At 42.7% G+C, this 20389-nt stretch overlaps 1 protein-coding gene across 1 annotated transcript in view; it reads right to left on the bottom strand.

Moving 5' to 3' along the window:
* Window positions 1-18954, bottom strand: part of lpgat1 (lysophosphatidylglycerol acyltransferase 1) — a 41623-nt gene extending 22669 nt beyond the window's left edge. Inside the window, exons 1-4 of the mRNA XM_079338393.1 lie at window positions 18246-18954; window positions 17247-17502; window positions 4153-4271; window positions 2158-2253 (exon numbers count right to left, since the gene is read on the bottom strand). Of these exons, the coding sequence (XP_079194519.1) occupies window positions 2158-2253; window positions 4153-4271; window positions 17247-17484 (453 nt within the window). The 5' untranslated portion in view covers window positions 17485-17502; window positions 18246-18954. The remainder of the gene's footprint in view (window positions 1-2157; window positions 2254-4152; window positions 4272-17246; window positions 17503-18245) is intronic.
* Between the last annotated feature and the right edge of the window lie 1435 nt (window positions 18955-20389).

Below are 20389 nucleotides of genomic sequence, written 5' to 3'. Positions count from 1 at the left end.
CAGCAGGAGGAGCAGCAGGATTGATTTTGAGTTAGACCCAGTCAAAGGCCATTTGAAATGCATTAGTGTAACAGGGCTGGGCTCTATTTGTTGTGTGAGCGCGAGCTGCGTGTGTCGTGTCAAGTGCTGACAACATCATGAGAGACGGTTACACATCTGCAGCAGCTGCCGTACAGACTTAAAGAATCAAACATAAACTCAAAGAATCAAACATAAACGCACAACACTTCTCACCGTGACCGTGACACTGTAGCTTTGGTGTTGTGCGGCTTCACACTTGTACACTCTTTTACACGGTGGAGTCCCTCGTCTGCTTCCTCAACAGCTGAAGGACTCTAATGTAAGGTGATGTGTATGAAAGTGAGCAGCCATCTCAGCTCAGTTTCAGCCACGCTCTTGCAAATATCTGCTCTCAGGTAATGTTTTAATGAGCAGGTTAGCTAGCTTGTGGGGGTAGCATGGCAACCATGCAGCTCTTTAGCCACTCTCCAGTATCTCCCTGAGGTATTACCAACAAATAAAAATGAATCTTTTACATTCTCTAACTGTAAACATGTTCTGTCTTTTTATTTAATTACAAGGCCAGGTCATATAAATCGAGACATTTAACAGCATGTGCATCCTTAAAGCGATGAACATGGTTTACTATTTTGGGATTGCTCCTCATTTCAAGTTTTGAAAGATGAAAACGCAAACACTACCTTTAACAGAAGGTTCAATCACAGCTCTGTGCCACAAGTATCTGAGCCCCTGGCATCAATGCCTGCTGTGTTGTGTGGAGCATTATGATGCTGGAGACTCGTCTGCCGGTCTGAGTGGACGGCAGATGCTCGGGAGGCTGGCGCAGAGGATTGCTGCGCTGCGTGCATGTGTGAAGTGTTTGGTTGAAGGATGTCACGAATGCTCGCACAAGGATGCCAGAAGGGATCACAGATCCAGAGGATGGCAAGAAAGGACGAAGTGTGCTCGGACCAGCCTTCCCCTCCAGCACGTCCGGATGTTTACAGGCATCGGGGGTGCTTCGCCCTCGGCACGCTGTTAGACGTGAAATTCCACAGGGAAAGCATTTCCCACAACATATTTAATTCCTAGTGCCATGGCTGTGGTGTTTCTGCAGCTCAGTTCATCGGTGAGTGAAGTGGAGCCTTTCATTCACTGTCAGCGAGGTGACATTCTGGATGCTCTTTATTCTTGGAAGAAGTGAGTGTAAAGGAAGTGGGCTGCATCAGACATGAAGGTAAGAGCGATGTACCAGGATAAAGTGTTGACACACATGTGGCGTGCATGGAGCCTATGATGGTGCCCTGATCCTGAGTTTGGAGTGGACTGTAGACTTTACAAAGTTCAGTCTGAGCTGTCTAATGTTTTTGTTTTAGTTGATTTGAATCGGGGACATTGTACAAAAAAAAAAAGAGAAGAGAGAGATGCTTTGTACCAGATTTAGCTAACTCGCTCAATTCCATCTGTTGTCCCTGAGCAGGTGAGGATTGTTTTGAATATGCATTACAAACACAGCCCGTCAGTCTGCTAATGATATGCACTTGCTTGTTAAGTACTTGACACAAATATTTAATCATAGTTTTTGTTTGACTTTCTGTCTATTCCAGGAATTCCCCTGACCGGCACGAGCTAGTATCGCTGTGTTGACATGTCAAGTCATGTCGCTTCGTTCCAGCTGCCCCACAGCAAAGAGTCAGTCTGACCGGGGCCCCTAACACACTACTGTGTGCTGCCGTTCCCCCTCTCCTCTGAGCGTTTTGTTTGTCCAGCTGGGCTAAGCAGACGGGGAAGATGCTCCACTTCTGCAGAGTGCAGTAAAACAAACTGATGTCGCCAGGATGTTGAAACGGTTAGTTTGGGGCTGAAAGGTCTCTGCTTTTAGCTTGAGCTCTTCAGACAAAAAAAACAAAAACACCCCCCCCCCAAAACAAAAACAAAAAAACCTTCACATGGAGAGTGAAGATAACTCATGTTCCAAGCAAAACTGCGGACATCGCCTTCTTGAGCAGCTCACTCTTTGTAAATGGTGTTGACTATTTGAAGCAGAGCAGGTTTATGTTCAACATATGTTTGACATTAAAAACAAACAGAGCAAAAGTATTGCAACCTTTTTCAGTTAGCTTTTTTTCCCCCCTCCTCCTGCTGTTAGCCTCTTACCTGTCTGATGAAGAAGTCCCCGTGGATCAGGGACACTAGGCCAAAGTTGGTGTATTTGAACACGTGGTCCATCAGCCACATCATTTTTTGTACCACCTGAGCAAAAAAAAAAAAAAGAAAGAAGGAAAGATGTAATCAAAATCCACCGTCTCAGATTCACCTGTCAGCAAAACATGTGACTTTTGTTTTTGTGCCAGTGCCCCAAAATGATTCGCAGCCCCTCTGAGCTCTCTCTCTCTCTCGCTCCCCCCCACCCCCCCACCGCGCCCGTGACCTGCACCGATGCAGCTTTGGCTTACTGTCCTTTCCCTGCTAAGAGGATAAACTGGGCCGGGGATGCAGTTGTTGAGGCGGATCATGTCAACATGTTTGTGCAAGTGCAATTCGCCAACTCCAGTGCAGTAGCATCCCGATTTAAAAATGAAATAAACAAACAGCTTCCCCTGCCGTCAGAGTAAACTGTAGCTAACCTGGAGGAGGATCTGGAGCAGCAGGGCTGCAAGCTGCACTTTGAGGTGAGAGTCTTCAGCTGAATTGAGTTACATTATTCTTTGACCCATTGGCAGGTCATTAGAAACATTCATGTGATTAACGAACATCTGGTTAATGTCAAGTTGCGATGTAAACTGAGGGAAGTAAACAACAGCAACACCATTGTTCGCGAGCAGCGGGCTAATTCTCTGCTCTGAAAGCAACACTATGATGCATGCATTTGAGATGACAAAGATACAGCCAGTTATTCCTCCATGCAAATACTAAGATGAACTCCTGCTGAGGAGAGAAAGTAAACAGTAATGATAACACTAAACTTTTTTTTTTTATTCATTCTAACTCAAACATATCCCAAAAGTAAGGAAGTTGCTATAAAAGATGCAGTTCTTTACTCAACTGTAGTCTTGAATGCATTTTTATGCGATGTATAGAAAACATTAGTGATCTATGCATTGAATAAATATGCATGATTAAAATGAGTTTGAGTACTCTTACAAGCTAGACATCCAAGGAAGCAGATTAGTCCCTCACAGCACCTGATTACAACTGTATCGACCAGCCTGCACAGCTGGAAAGTCATTGACACTAGAGTCAGGAGATGTATATGCTTTGTAGTGTGCTGACACTCCGGCCTCAGGAAGACTGTGTGCAGTTACTTCTCATCGAGCATCACGTTCAAATAAAAAGCACATTAATCATTTTTTCCTTTCGAAAAAGCTTCTTTGCTTTTGCAGCATCGAACGTCTTTGCAACGTCGGTGCACGCTACACGAGCTCAGCGTTACAACTGTTCAGAGTGAAATTCGTCAGCGTCATGAAAAGGAGGAAGAGCGCAGAGAAGTGGACGCGCTTCACTTCCTTTTATGTTGAAAATGTTTGATGTGGAAGAATGCAAAGCAGCCCCCGCTCGTACGTTTCCCACGTGTGTCGCTGTCCCGTCTGACGTTCAGCGTTTTGAATGCAGCTAACCGCAGCACTGACCTGCTCCTCTGTCTGCCTGTGTGGACTGTTTGACTACAAAAAAAAAAAAAACATCATTCCATCTCTGTGGCGCTCTCCTGATCTAAAAAAAGATCCCCTCCTGCTGTATTGACTCGCGCACAAGCATCCCATCTTTGAACCGTTCCTTTTATATGAACTCAACCTGTTCTCGTCGACACTTTTTGACGTCTATTTAGTTTAACGAGAAGGACAGTCGAGAATTTGACAAAACTTTGTCAGACATCTTTAAAAGAACTGAACTTAACGAGGGCTTAGAGTTTGTTTTTTTAGAGCATTGTGTGCAGTTTCCCAGGATCTCCTTTTTTCTCTCTCGCAGGGACAAAGACAAACGTGCACAGACAGCAGCCTTTCCAGCACACGACAGACTGTGCCAAAAACCCTGCAGGGTCAAAACGCTGCATGGGCTCTTGTTGAAACTGATGTGACGCCCCTTCGACCCGGTTATATTTTTGGATTTCCAAAAGGGGATACAATGAGGCAACGCATTTCTCTCTGTTCGTACCGAGCCCTTGTCTTGCAAGCACATCATGAGGGTGCACACGTCTCCCGTGGATTGGTGGTTGACGATGACCATGGCTTCTTCTTCGGAGATGGGCCGCACGTCGTCACCCCACTCTGTTACTGCGAGGCACAAAAAAGAGAGAGAGAGAGAGAGAGAGAGAGAGAGAGAGAGAGAGAGAGAGAGAGGAAGAAACACTCGGGTTAAACAGAAAGTACAAATAGTGTTTTAGGTTTTGAACACAGAAAGGTGCAATTTACTTTTATCTCCGAAAATATTTGTGTGCATCGTCATCAAGTGAGTCATTTATAATCATGCAACCATGTCTTCTCTGTCACACCTTTCTTGGGCTTGGTATGTTTACTAAAATCAGCAGAATTACGTCAAACCACTGAAAAGAGTTAAGTTGTCAGTAGTCATTCAAACTAACACAAGGAGATACACTGAAGCGCAGAAACTTTACTGAGGACATTTGACTTGATTTGGTATTTGACTGGATTTCGATGTGCTTAATATTCCTTAATCTAGATCAACTTTAAATATGTTCGGTCATAAAAATAAACTGGGACCGACAAAGATTAAAACAACTCATCATACAAAGAGATTATTGTCTAATGTGAGCGGCTCACAGACTACACGACTCGCATAAAGCCAACAGATTTGATCCAAACTCTCTGAAATGTACGGGACAGGTGGAGTTTAAGATGTCAATACAATGAAAAAAAAAAAAAAAAAAAAAGTGAGATCAAACGACGTGATTCCAAACAACGTACTGATATTCCCAAACTGCTTCCCGTCGGATGTGCATAACCCTTCAGGCCAGCGTGAGAGGGAACCAGTTTATCTGCTCCATTCGGCCCGTGGGTTGGAAAGAAATGTGTATACTATGCTGTTAAAGTGGACCAATGAGTCTCAGCCCAGCCACACAGCTGGTCAGCACGGTTAGATCATTTACTGCGAGACTTCGTGGCATCTTATAGATCAGCCATCGTGTGTTTTAATGTGTTGTAGCCATCGTGTGTTTTAATCAATGTTGAAAGGGAAATGAGGAAATGTTAGCAATGTTGCAATGAGATTGGAGAAGTGAGTTTAGGGAAATGGCATCTGATTCTGCAACACTTTCACTGCTCTAAGTTTTCAAGGTACAGAATCATGTTTAAAAGAAAGAGGTGCAACTTCCCTTTCATTGTCGTTATTAGTTTTCTCAATAAATCGTTGTGAAATTTCCCGGCTGAAAAGCAAAGTTAAAAACTGCATTTTTAAAGCTGCAGAGTTTGAGAGAAACAAGAAAATGTAGAAATGAAAACATGAAGATAAAATGTTTCAGGACAGGAGCCGCCTCTGAGGACACGGCGTAGCATGCCCAAGCATACTTCAACCCTCGAGTGTAGTTAGTTTGACCAGTGGGACCGCTCCGATCTGTAACCAGGCATGGTACACGTCATGCACGAGCGGGTACACAACACTGACAGCCTTCATTATGGACAAATCCAGAGTTTAGTATCTGACTAACGTGACTCAAAATACAGTAGCCGTCATGTTCTCCGTGTTGTTCTCGTCTGCGCGTCCCTTTTTATTGTTTTTTTTTCTCGAGTCCGCCTCTTTGTAAACTGAGCATGCTTCGTAACAACATAAAGCATGTAAGTGCTGTATTACGACTTTATGTACAAGAGGTGAACAGACGGTTAGTCCTGGTGCAGCGTTACCACGGACCGTGTGGGCCAGCGGGGGAATGGCGCAGCAATCGTGTTGCTGCTTTGCGTTAGAAAGGAGGTGTGTGTGTGTGTGTGACGGGGAGAATTAAGATCAGCATATTAATTAATTAGAAACCTAATATTACACCCCGCACTTTCCCTCAACACTGACTAAATGTTCTGAACGATCCACAGACTCATTTCTACCTAGTGTCAGAAATCCTGCTTGTGCACATTTTTCTTTTTTTAGACAGCAGTGATTTATTTTTAGTAAAGAGCAAAGCAGCTAGAAAGTCTGAAAACTCTCAGCTGGAAGAAAAAAAAAAAAGAAAGAAAAAAAAAAATCATTCAGGTTTTTGCGTCCCGTCACGACATTCTGAGCGGACTTGTTGGTATGGGAGCTCTCTGTCTGAAATAACATTGCTCATTTGAATAAGCATTACATTGTGTCCTCATCCTGTGACAACGACAGAGCAGGGTAATTAGCATGTCAACTCACTGAAAATATTGCTTCCTGGAACCACACTGAGCAGAACCAGGACTTTGTCGGCTGAGATAAAAATATTACAAAAGCAGTTCTCTGGGCCGAGCAGAGGCACATGGTACACTGCACACAGGTACACCGAGGTCTCTTCTACCCACAGAACAATTTTGATCATGATCCGACTAAATGCTGAGGAGATATGACTCATTTCCTGTTTTTGGGACTTGGCAGCCAGCTTCATTGAAATGTCACAGGCAAATAGTTTGGGTATAGAGAATTAAAGTGAATAATGGATGTAGGCACCAGATCAGTGATTAGTCAGTCGTGGTTCGTCCACGTCAGTCAGTTCTTAAGCCTAGTTTATACTTCTGTGTCGCATCAACGCTGTCGTTGAGCATTCGTAGTTCTGCGTCGAGGGAACGCGTTGATCTGCCATTCACTGCCAAGCCGCCAGGGGGCAGTGGTGACGAAGGAGACGCTTGCGGAGGTGGTCTGTTTGACAACTAAACCAATCGAGGCTGAAAACGGGTGAGTGTAACGCACTCGTTAGCTCACTGAAGAACCTGGATGAAGAAATGCATTTTTGCTACTTTCGAATGTCAATTATACACAGTTGCTTTTTGGAGGTGTACACCTCCAAAAAATCAGAAGCTTTAGGGTGTGCAGTGCATGGCACGGAGTGAGAAGTGTGGGCATGTACTGATTGAAATGACAGCTTAAACTAGTGCACATCTTGGACATGTAGCTCGCAGGAGCTGGGGATCGAACCCTCAACCTCCCGGTTCCAAGACAACCACTCTAATCAACTTAGCCACAGGCATACAGAGGTCATCTACGGGTTGAGGATCTGGTTTGAAATCAGAAGTTTTGGCCTTGTAGAGTGCAAATGAATATTCTCTGATGTGTAAATTACTCCTCATAAAGAAACACCCAACCTTATTTAAAGCACTCAAACAGCAGGATAACATAGAGGGGCATAAGGATAAACAAACAGTCAGTGACACAGTTCAGCTGCACTGCTATGCAACCACAGCTAGACCACATCCGCTGTGTAATTTGGAAAAAGAGGAATCAAGCTTTTATCACAACTGACCTTCAAAGCAACTGTGTGCACGCGCTTCCTTACGAGCTATCTATGTCGTCCAATCCAACACAAGCTTTGATTCATCTCCTTCCTGAAGAAACCACTGGAAGAAATGTCTGGAAGCTCGTCGGTCAAGATAAGACCGTGTGCCCCAGCAGAAGAAAAAAACAAAACAGTGACAGTAGCAGTCACTTTGGGAACAAGTAGGAATTCTAAAAGATGTAAACACTAACTTTGAAGACTACAGTTCCCAAACTATGGAGGAAATATCTGCAGCCAAAAGCTTTTATATTTAGAAGGAAACAAAACAAAACGGAAACCTCAGTCTTAGTAACACCCTGTAACTGTCGCTTCTCAGACAAATACGACTTGAAGATGTACGAGGAATTTCATCTGGACAGAGCGATCTTTTTGTTAACCTTTAAAAAGACAAAATCCTCCAAATTCTCAGCTAAAAAAACATGATGCATCGTGAATAAATACAATGATCAACCTGCTTCATGTCGACCTCAATTACAGACCGACGGGTAATTCCTGAGTAAAATCGAGACAGGTTTACTTGTAATGTTTCCGAGTCAGACCTCGGATCGGGCCTGATGACACGATCACCATTTGAAAGGGTTTAAAGGCTCAGCTCATCCTCGAGGTGAGCCTTTTTACCCAGACAATAGTCAGCATCTTAAATCAGCACCTACAGGACCGGACCTCCAGTGGTGTCTCTCATTTTCATAGTCAGGCCTCACAGCAAACACAGGCCACTTCATTAAGCACTCGCCTGTGTCTGAGAGTTGATCAAAAACACACTCGAGCTGCAACAAAGGACGCATATACACACACGACGGCCCTCCTGGAGAACACAGGAGCTTCTTTAGCTATTATAATGCACTTTGACAGCTTTGCATCTTAACAGAGAACCGAGGAGGTGAAAAGATTCATTGGGGCTGCTGTGGTTTGGTGGGGAACCCCCCCTGTAGTTCTGGACGGGTGTGTGATGTAAATGCTGCATCAGTCACGCCTCGGGGTGTAGTGGCGAGTGAGCCCGTCCTCTTTGTGTGGGAACAGCATGATAGGACTGCTTCAGAAGAATTCATTTAAAGCTTCACATTTACATCATCTGGTGAAGGCTACACAAGCAGACATCAACAGGTACAAGGACAGACAAGAAAAGGTGAAAGACGGAAGTTGATCTTTGAAACCTTTGTTTGTAAAGACGAGGATTTCAACTTTTCTGGACTGTAACGCATCCTGTTTGTGTGGTTCTACACTCGACAGGAGAAGAACCAAGGTCATTCACACGCAGCTCGAGGTGAGCCAAAAGCCATTCTGGGAAATGAGTACATGAACGAAGAGGAGACAAAGATGGCGGTGGGATATCTACATGGTGTTTTCGGGGTCAGTGTGAGAAGAGAGAAGCGTGTCCAGCTGAGTGGCGCTACAGCGTAGCTCATGGTGACAGTCAGGAGCGAGGCTAACGTGTCAATGCAGCGTTCAACATGACTGGATAAGAACAATGCATTGAACTAATTGCTTGAATAGCATTACTGTGATAACTTGCACTTTTTTTTCATGTGCTAGAACACTTCATTATTTCAGCAATAAAAAATGTTTTCCCCATACTTTATCAATCCCGTGAGGGAGAAATTCTGGTTCGCACTGAAAACACTCACATGCACAAGCAGGACCTGTGGACATGCATCAATGGAGAGATGTCAGAGAGCGGTGGCTGCCCCACTGGACTGGTAGGGGTTTTGGTGCCTTGCTCAAAGGCATCTCGGCAGAGCTCAAGAAGCGCTCTGGTACCTCTCCAGCTACCAGCCCAACTTTCGCATTTTTGGTCCGCATAGGGACTCGAAATTGGCGACCCTCCAGTTCCCAACCTAAGTCCCGCCGAACTGAGACACTGCCGCCCCAAATCTAGATCCAATCAGATATCAAACAAGTTTGAACTCTACTGAATGAAGATGGAAGATCTCTTTTCAGGCAGCCTGTAAGTTTAACCGTTTGTGTATGACTCAGACTGCACACATCATCGTTCTGAGGAAGCTCCCTGCCCTGCATGACTCTATATTTTCTAGTCAAATTTAAGAGAGACACTCAGACATTTATGCCGATTTACTCGAGACTGGTTCGGGTATTGACCATCAGATACAAGCAGCACATGTTCCTAATCGTTGAGGCTATGATCTGTAAAGCATCTTGACAGACTGAGCTGCAGCCCAGCACACAGGGTGCTTTGAACACCCTCCGAAGGAGATCTCCTTCAGGTCAAAGAAAGGGATTTGAAAACAAACCAAAAAATGTCAAGGAGGCTGGACGAGTCGTTGGCATGTTCCATTTAAGCCTTTGTCTCACCTTTTGTCCCCCAGGGAGTAATATTAAATCCTCACCAGACTGAGAGTCGAGGGCATTCTTCTGGCAGAATGACACATCAGTGACACCTGACAGGGCCGTGGGGCTGTACCTGAAGGCAGTGTCATTTCATAGGGAGCATGCCTTCGTGCTCGCTCAAGTCCCTGTTGTTGCGCGAGACGAGCATAAATGATATCACTGAGATGGGTCATCTGTCAGAGGGAATACATTAGGGAAATTGTCTTTGAGAGATGACACAGTTAGCGCAGCAGAATGACAGCCACGCTGCAGGCACATTGTCTAATCCAGCATCGGTGGTCAGCTAAACGGCGTACAGCTGACCTTGCTGCTCTTTGTTCTGCCTCTCTGGACGAGCCGAGGGAATGTGGCTCTTCAGAAAATGACACCTGAGTTAGGCCAAAAACCAAAAGTAGTAAAAAAAATAATAAAATGTAAATTTTTTATCAAGCGTCTTTTTCTTTTAAAAGCATTCGGTCACTGGCTCAGTCTTGATGAAGCAAGTGGACTTTACCCATACAGTCACTGCAGCTCTGAGATATTACAACAGTTAATGTAGGGAAACCAAGCTGGTAGATGTTGTGACATGTTTGAGGATTTCCATAATTATAAAGACCATGGATGTCGACGCCCAACTCTACTGTACTTGCAACCTGTCCAGGAGTTGCCGAGACGTTTTACCTAAAAAAAGCTTCAATATAGATCCTGTTGGGACTTTAGAGCAAACACCTTCATTGATAAGACTATGACCTTTGGGTGGTGGGGGGCATACAATGTGTCTGATGGTTGATTATTTGTCTGCACGAACACTTAAGAGTCATGTAGTGATGTGGCAAAAATATGGAAGATAAATCATCATCAGACAATGAAAGAAATGTGTAGAAATGGTATCTTACAATTCAATTTAAAGTTATTTATTTTTGAAAGGACAATGAGGTTTCCCCCATTTCCAATGCTGTCGAGATTAAAAGCACAGTAAAAACAAGCAACAAAACACAACAAATAGTGAAGAACCACTGATCTATTAAAAACACGATGGCTCAAAAATCTAATTCCTAAACTCTGGAAGAAATGTGATCCGGAGAGTTTGAAGGGTGCCAAAAGAAAATGCAGTTTTTTGAGTATAATCTCGATGGACTTTAACAACGAGCCAATCAGATGAACGAGTCTTATGTGCTTGAGTTTCACTCTAACAGGTCTGTTATGTGAAGTGGAAGTTTTCCAGGAAGTGCCTTGAAAATATATAAAAACAACATTTGTTTCGCCTCTCTTCAAGAGAAGGCCAACTCAAAATAAATTACCTTATAAAACATTAAATTAAAGTGACATTACTAAAATCCTTTCAAACTAAATCAAATTAGAAAGTCCATTTAAATAACGTCCATGTTGGTGTAATGGAGAGACTGGTTCCTATTAACAGTAATTACTTCTTATTAGAGTACAGTACAAACACCCATTAATCCTATCTACTGGCTTCTACACGTCTGATTGTTTTTACATGGAAATATGTTTTAACCACGTTGTGTGGTTCGCCCATCCTCCGCCTTCTTGTCGACTGAAACAGCCTTCACTTAGGCAAACATGTTTCAGCCCTTCGGGACAAAAGTGATGCTAATTCCCCGTTCCTGCTAACGCCCTCCCTGCTGACCCCGAGCTGCAGAGCCATTATTCCATGCTGGTTCCGTTCATCGCCTTCCCTTGTGCTACAAAACATGACTGCATGCGTGTCTGGACCTACAACATGTTTTAATGCAACAAACACATCGACCTTTAACCAAAGTCTGCAGGCAGGAAACGACAGTATCCTTTAGCTGAAAGTACTGCTTTTAGAGGAGCACATGGATCAAGCTTTTAGAGATACACCAGATTCTATCAAAGAGCTACGAGCATTGCATCTTTCCCTTATTTGGAGGGATGTTAGCCTCAGCATCAATCACTATACTATTTTTTTTTTTTACGTCATACATCCAAACAAGTTAGTAAAGATCTGAGGTATGATGGCGCCAACCAAAGGTCGATGAAAAAAAAAAAAAAAGTGTCATTAAGCTGTAAACTGTCGCCGTCTAACAGGTGCAGCAAAGATAATGGAGGGCAGTTAAAGAGATGTCAATCAAGTTTTGATCTGAGCCCGCCCACTCAGTCCAGAGAATGCGTCTGCCAACACTTGTGTGGGAGCACCGTTCCCTGTACCGAGGCTTCAACAAATCAAGAGCAGTTTCCGTTACAGCTTCAAAGTGAGACGCTCCACATTGAACCGAGTCCAGAGTGAGAAAAATGAGCAGGACTGTACCACGACTTGAACAGGAACAAGGACAACTCTTTACAAATACTTAACATGTTTCTACCTACTAAAAATAACAATGTTCACTAAGTCAAGTGTTTGGAATTTCAGAAATCTGGTGATTAAATTCATGTACATTAATGCTAGTAAGATGACATGGCCTTTCTGCTACAGTGACAGACAACCGTACATGATGAGAAACTTCCGTTCATGTCGTCCTCATTGATGTGGATAACACTGACGTGAGTCCAACAGGCAGGGAAATCTGCTTCAAGTGTTGTTGGCTTAAAAAGAAGAAAGCTATATTTGGCACAAGTTATTCAATTATTGTATCAACACGGCCTTATAATGTTATATAAACACTTTGTCCCCCCCTGAGCTGAAGATCTTTGATTAGACAGAAAAGAAAAGAAGTTCAACTTCAATTGAGTTTGACGTTCAAGTCGCTCTTTAATGTGTGGAGATTTAAAGCATTAGAAAACACTGAAAAAGATCAAAGTGACATCAATCAACTGATTTTTGTCCAGACAGAAGTCCAAAACTCAGGATTTTTTAGTTATCTAAAAACTTTTTTTTATTTTTTTATTGCAGAATTTTGGATCATTCAAATTCTACTGGTGCACAAAATGTATTAATTTAGTGATCGCTGGTTAGCAGGTGCTTTATGTCGTGCAGCCCAGGTTCCAGTACAACATTCAGCGCCTCGCTGCACGTCACTCCACAATCTCTCAACCCCAGTCCCAGCTCGGTCCACCATCCTCTTCAATCAAAAAAAATTCATCAGGCGACGACATGCCATGTGTGGACAGCACGTCTGTATGATGTTCAATTCAGGTATGCAGGGCCATGATTCAGCAGATCTCTCTGTGTTCTATGTAAACTGTACATCTGATCAAAGACTGTGTCAGTCAAGCTGGAAGACAAGAGTGCGATGTCTGCAATCTTAAAGTCCTCATCTTTGATCTCTTCACACGTCCAACACGCCCACGACTGATGGAACATGCACTGAAGCCTTAATCCTCGTGGCTTTAGCGCACCTGTTTGTGTCCTGTGTGTGTGTGTGTGTGTGTGTGTGTGTGTGTGTGTGTGTGTGTGTGTGTGTGTGTGTGTGTGTGTGTGTGTGTGTGTGTGTGTGTGTGTGTGTGTGTGTGTGTGTGTGTGTGTGCGTGTGTGTGTGTTTTCTACACTTGAGCTGATTTTAACAATACCAGAAGAAAAGGGGGTCAGGTCAAATGACAATACAAGTGACCGCATAACAGTAATACCATGAAATCCAGCGAGATAGAGAGTAGAGGAAACAGAGGTGACTGTGTAAAGCTGCATTCTAACAAAGCAATCAGCTCCAATGTGAGATGGATAGCTAGCTAGGCACTTTATTAATCATTTGCAGGAAATGATATCGTCACAGCAGCAACTGCAATCAGTCAGGACGCCACACAAAAAAAACTAACACATACCAAATATGCATTTATTTTTGCACGTCCTGCAACAAAAGTAGTTGATGGGTCCCATAAAACAATCAAATTAACCTGTTTTTTTTTTCTTCAACCTCCTCACCCACTGACAAGAAGGATTAAAGCTGCAACTAGAAACAATACAGCCCTCTGATTGGCCAATAGAAGCGTAACCTTTCACACGTCTGAAGGTTTTAAAGCACAAACCTGACATTTTTAAACACTGGACTCCATTAGTTTCTCAAACAAAGACAGTTTGATTATTGAAACGACTTCACACTGGCTTCCTGCATTGTTCTAGATTTGATTTTCTAGGTTAGGTTTTAATCCAAACTGTTTTCGTAGCTTTTCTCACAACTGTATCTCAAACCTCTTAGCATCCTCAAGGCTGGTGTGGACTCAACTCGATTCAAATCTGCACAAAGCTCCATGTACTCCATGTAGCTCACGCACTATGAACAGTTTGCGTGAGCTAACGTGCAGAAGCAGCGGGTGCTTCTCAGAGAAAACTCATGGCGAGTAGCCGGACTGATAATGTTATATCACATGAATGATTTGTTCTTCCTGCATCTGATAAGCTGCCTGATACTGTATATGTGTCCGATTACAAGTCGTACTGATAAAAAGGGGAAAAATCTGTTTAGTGTTACTCTATGGCTTCATCCCCAAACTTAGATTCACGCTGCTTCTTTATTGACCTTTTTGCGTCCTGAGCCTCCAGCGGCTGACATCAAAGTCTTCATCATGATCAAACAGCAGTCCATCTTTAACTAGACACTTACCTGCAACCAACCAATTAAAGTATTTGCAGAGTGCCTAACACATATTTCCTCTGATCAAACACTGCACCCTGTCGTTGATATTGTAGCAAGCAAACTCACACGTGAAGAACAATGTGTGTCTTTAGAGCAGCACACACCCATGTTTAATCAGGGAAAACATCCATCAGTCCGGCTGCAGGCACAAAGTCTGCAACTCATACTCGAGTTTCAGGTTGGGAGATGAAGACATGCTTCACTCTTTACACTTGAGATTAGAAAAAAAACAAGACTGCTTCAAACGTCCTCTCACTGTCAACCTGAATGTCCGACATCCGTCTTTTTGGTAATAATTGTCCGAACAATAACAGTAGTAGTATGTATGTATGTTTATTCTGCCAAAAAACAATAAAGAAAAGACATTCTCCATAAACTTAAAAAAAAAAAGAAAAAGAGAAAAAAAAAACACAATCTAACAATTTATGACCAAAGGGCTGAGGTTGAAGTGTAACTTGATATTTCTAGCCTTGTACACAGTTCAGGTAAAGTTTCTCCTATGAATACACTCAAATATAAATAAAAAAGGAAACAACAACGGCTTAGAACTCTAATAACAACATACAGGAGGGATAATAAAAAATGAACCGTACAAGTCACCAGTTTGTGCAGATAAAGTCAAACCTTGTTCACAAAGCAGCATTGTTCCGCTTCGGCTGTGAAGGTGATGCAACGTGCTTCGTGTCTGATGGTTAACCAGAGCTCAGCCTTCAGACCGCCCAGAGTCACTGACACACGTCGAACTAATCTATACCATCCTGAGTTATGAGATTAAAAAACATCCACTTTGAGCCCCGTTTTTTAATTCAACACACCAGAAAAGATTGACGATCTATTTCTTCCTCCTGATATCTCTGTCATCACACTTTAGAGTTTCTTCTTCAGGTGCGTTAAACTTTATGAGTTGATTGAACTAGTTTGTAGTCAGCGTGACGAGTTGTTCAAATTTAAAACCAGGGCTACAAAATATGTACGCAGACATAAAAATACAGGCTCTGAATGCGACAGAAAAGGCTGTGACCTTGCTATAAAAAGCTTAAACCTTGGCATCTAAATTGTATGTGTTGTCCAGACTCAGAGGTCGTTCACACAGAGCAGAGAGCTGCTGCCTATCAGGACGAGGCCACATGTTGTATTCAGCCATCCTTGTGAAATTGTCCTTGTGTTCCCATGCACTTGGACTACCGTGTCCCCCTCATCTAAAGCTACTTTCACACAAGCAGACCAACTCATCCTGATGCGCAACAACACACCACATTTCATTCCTTGCATGCATGTTGGAAAAAGAAAGAGTCAAAGAAAGTGACACTGCACTCAGAGTGAACATGCACTGCACGTTTGGCTTCTTTTAAGTTCATTTGAGCCTCCTTTGCTTCGCGATAACATTGAATGTCAGGGGAGTTTTGGTTCACTTAAGTGACATTTCAATAATCAGTCAGCCTGGCACCTCATTGTTTCTTCCCAACAGTAGCAGCAAAGAAATATGAATGTTTATGTACATGTGTGGTCACATTAGCTCTGTCTAATAAAAACAGGAAGTCCATACGGGGAGAAACAAGGCTGCGTTACAAATGTTGGCCATTAACATAAACGGCAGCATACTGATTCAAACTGTAGTCAGCGCTCCGTCACATGATACAGCTGTGTGTTGTTTCACTTCCAACCGTGTCAATCAAGGTGTGCAACACACACAGCTCAATGCAGGCACAGGTGTCCTATAGGCTGAGAGCGCTGCATTATTAATCAGGACACCTTGTTGCGCCCTGTGTTCACCACTTAACAGTTTTGTAAGCAATTTGCTTGCAGCGTAACCAAACACCGCTGACTGCACAAATCACTTTAACATAGTCAGGCAGCCAAATGAAAAGAAGGCGACAAACGGTGAAAACACGGTCTTCTTCTTTGAACATGTGTGCATGTAGCTGTACTGGTATCAACATAAATAAACCCTTTGCCTCCAGTGTCCACAGGCAATGCACTAATTTGAGCCAAATATAATTATCTCTTTTATTTATTTATAATGTTATGAGATGTCATCGCCGCCTGATCTTATTTGTATTTTTATTTAATTTGCATTGCAATATTAATTTATGGGATCACTTGTGCAATAACACGTCCATCCTTATATGCACTGTGTGCATGACAGTGTTCATATACTTTATACAGACTTAAATCATGTTAAGTTACTGGCTCTTTATAACTAGTTTTTATTTATTTATTTTTTAATCTAATTTAATTTTGTACTGTGATTTTCTTCTGCTATCCTGCTGTAACACCGTACATTTATCCGTTCGCAAGATGAATAAAGGATTATCTTATATAGTCAATAAAATGTGAGAAAAAATGTCCATGGACAAATACAATCCCCTCAAATCCGACGTGTTCAACAGCCAGGTGGACACACAGTTAAAGAAGAGGACAGAGTGTGTTTGGACATTTAGATACTGGTCACTCGGTGTCAGCTGGAGAGCAAACAGCCCAGTTTTTGCCTCTCAGGTATATTCGTAACAGTCAGAAGTATATATTGGTTTCCCCTTACAAATATAGACCGAAAGATGGACCAAAAGATGAACGAGAAAAGTCTGCGAGAATATTCACGCTCTGGATTAAAAAAAAACAAAAAACAACTGCTGCTTCTAAAAATATTACATTTATTACAGTTTGGGAACAGCTTCAGAGCAGCTATCATAAAAGTCCTTCTGGGCTTTACGTATATGTTTATCTCATCGACTAAAAGATAAATACATGAAGCCAAAACCAGCCACTAAGGAGTGACCTTACTAGTTTAAGAGCTCTATCTTGAGCACACTTTCCCATCAGCAGGCCTTTACCACTGAGCCCTACATGCAAATGTATCTTTGCATGCCAGGCAGCTCATGGAGCTATGGCAATGTGTGATGAATCAGAAACTACCTTACCTGTGTAGCCCGCAATCCAACCCCACGAAGACACCATGGCCAGCAACCATTTGAACATGAGTCCTTCAATGTGCCAGAAAGTGGAGCTGTCCCATATTCTCAGCGGTTGCAGGAGCAGCAGATACAAGCAGTAGGATGGGATGGCCACACAGTTGTTGAGGAACATGAACACAAAGCGGATCACAGACCGGAGCAGAACCCAGCCCCGTTTGCCGGACCCGTCCAAGAGCTGTGCCATCCTGAAACACTCCCGTCTCTGAAACAGACACACACAAGCAGAGGGTTAGTTAGTATCTCAGCTTGTTTAACACGGGACAAAGCAGTCATGTGTGTGTAAACAAACGTTATCCTTACTGTAAACAAAACGATGTGCCCCTGAGCAGGACACAAATCCCCTTTAATAAGCAAACATTACAGCACACGCTGAGGAAATACACCCACAGCTAACAGGCTGAGGGTGAGGCTGTTTGGCGTAATCTAACTCAAACACACACACACAAGCAAGCACACACACATACATATATATAAATAACAGAAGCTACCTCCTCAGCCTATTAACCCAAGAGGATTTCATTCTGCTTTACTGGTTTATTCGTGACTTTCTCCTGCTAGCTGACCGTCTAGACTTTCACAGTAATGCATGCAGAGACAGCACCATAAAAGGACCACTTCAAGACATGCTAGCTAGCACTACGGCTGAGTTAGCATATCAGAGAAGAGAGAGGGGGAGACAGATGGTAAAAGAAATGTCACGTTTAAAAAAAAATAAAAAATGAAAAAAAATCAGTGGAGTCCGACGATGAGAAACACACCGACACGAGTAAAAACACGCGCGCACACACAGGTAAAACGGAAGGAGCTCGAGCGCGTTATGTGACAATACACCAACAATGATAAGAGTGGTGCAGAGGCGCAGTATCCCGGGTGTCTCATCCAGAATATAGCCCGGACCCCTGTGGATGCAGTTCAAAGTCTGGTATAGCTCGTCCTTTTACTCACCCCAGTTATTGTCGCTGAAGCATCCAAGGACGGTCAGAGATGAAGAAGCTAATTACCAGAGCGAGATGATGAACTGTGTGTCACGTGCGAGCTAACCTTAACGGTTAAGTTAGCATCGTTAATATAACCAGTCTCTTCCAAAAAAAAAAAAAAAAAAATCACAGGATATGGGATGGAAATATCTAATAGCGTTAAAAGAAACCCCCGTGTCATTAAACTACAGCTGCACCCATTTCGCTAAGGGTATCCGGGGAGGGGGGGGGGGCTTTCTCGGGCACAGTGAATCCCAACGGGCGCTGTTAGCTCGCTCGCTAGCTAGCTAGCTAGCAAGCAACTCCACTTGAGCGTCGCTGCTGGCTCCATCTCAGTCAGAGACACCGGGATAAATCCACTGATGCTTCATCATCATCATCTTCATCATCATCGTCGTCGTCGTTAGCTAGCTGCCGAAGCGCCCTTTAGCGCGTACAGGCGATAGGCGGTTCGGGCCGGTGCTGCCCCAACAACGCTGACGGCTCGACGCACGCAACACAGACTGAAAACGACATATGCACACCGAGTATGAAGAACAGCGATTTTTTTCTGTGTCTCGGCTGGCAAGAGTCAGGACAGGACCCGTTATCTGCTTCCCAGACCCGGATTCACACCGCGTCAACGTGCACGCGATCAAGAGAGTGAGCGCGGGAGTGACTTCTATATCACCTTCAAAATAAAAGCGTGATTTTCTTAAAGGGCAGCCTTCAACCTGTTATCCCTATGCATGACAGAATATATGTGGGATTTATCTTTCAGTCAGTTATACGTGTAAATATTTTTTTTTTGTGGAAAACGGAGCCCCCCCATACAATAATTTCTTGTGTTTTCTGGATTGAGGTCTTTGTTTTTCAAACCTTGTGCAATATTCATTTATATTCTGTTATATATATATATTTTATTTTTTATTTTTTTACTGTGCAATGCAATACACGTTTACCTCTTCACACACATTGCACATCTCACCTAAATACAAGTTGTTTGTAACTGTGTATGCATGTGTTCGCACTTTAAAGGGAAGATTTAATAATTTAATTGTACAATTGTATAATGACAATAAAGGGATTATATTTTGCTCTATTTAAAAACTCAAATAAAAAGAAACCTTGCATTTTGAATTTCTTGGAGACATTGGTCATTTTCTTATAAAGTCATGAAGTAACAGTGCAATAATCTACCTCGTGACCCCTAACATTTGAATTTAAATTAGAGCATCCATAAAACAGAGTCAGACATTTAAGACAAGTAAATTCGTACTGTTCTGTAAAACGGGAAAATTCTCTAAAATAGCAATAAAGGTGATAGATTGGCCCTGTTGAAATTATGAATTTGTAAATACACCATTGCATGGTGACATGTAAAGTAGACAAGATTAATATTAACACTGTTTATGAAAAAAAAGTTAAATGTGCAACGTTAACTAATTTTCAAACAGCCTAAACCATTTTATTATGAAAATCTTATTCTCACCTGTGTTTCTATTCGGTCTCACTTCACGCTGTCTGTAGTTTGTAGCCTTAAAGTGCGCAGACTCTCTTCTGTCAAGTACTGACGGATCGGAAAACTGAAAACAGGTTTTTCTAATCGTTCAACTGACTTTTATGAGTATACCTGAGTTCATCCTGTAGATCATCTTGATACCCGGAGCAGGTTACTTTCAGATTGCATCATCAGTGTGGGTGCGTGAGTGAGTTCACTACTGAAACAAATGTCGTTAAATTTGCAAGGAAACCGCGCGTGGGCTTTTTGAGCAGAGTTTGTATCATTATTAAAGTATGCTTGAATTCCACGTAGCTTTAAGATCGTGTTATGATGGAAAAAGAATGTCACGAGAAGCACGTCAGTGTTTTTATATTGCAGAAATCACCACGCTTAACTATCAATGTTCAAATTCTAAATTTAGCTTTGTGACTCAAGTCTGGAGCAGATTTTTTTAGTGCTCTTTAGACAATGACGTTCAGTTAATGACTATGTGCTGCCCCCTGGTGGTGTTGTATGATATTGAGCTTTCTATTGAAAAGGTAAATCCAAGGACAATCGGTAGTAAACTGTCCTGGAGATTACTGCATATATGAATACAACTGGATTAAGAAAATGAACAGGGAATTAAA

This window comes from Symphodus melops, assembly GCF_947650265.1.
Source record: "Symphodus melops genome assembly, chromosome: 1".
Taxonomy (NCBI): domain Eukaryota; kingdom Metazoa; phylum Chordata; class Actinopteri; order Labriformes; family Labridae; genus Symphodus; species Symphodus melops.
This window is presented reverse-complemented; position numbering and strand designations above follow the sequence as displayed.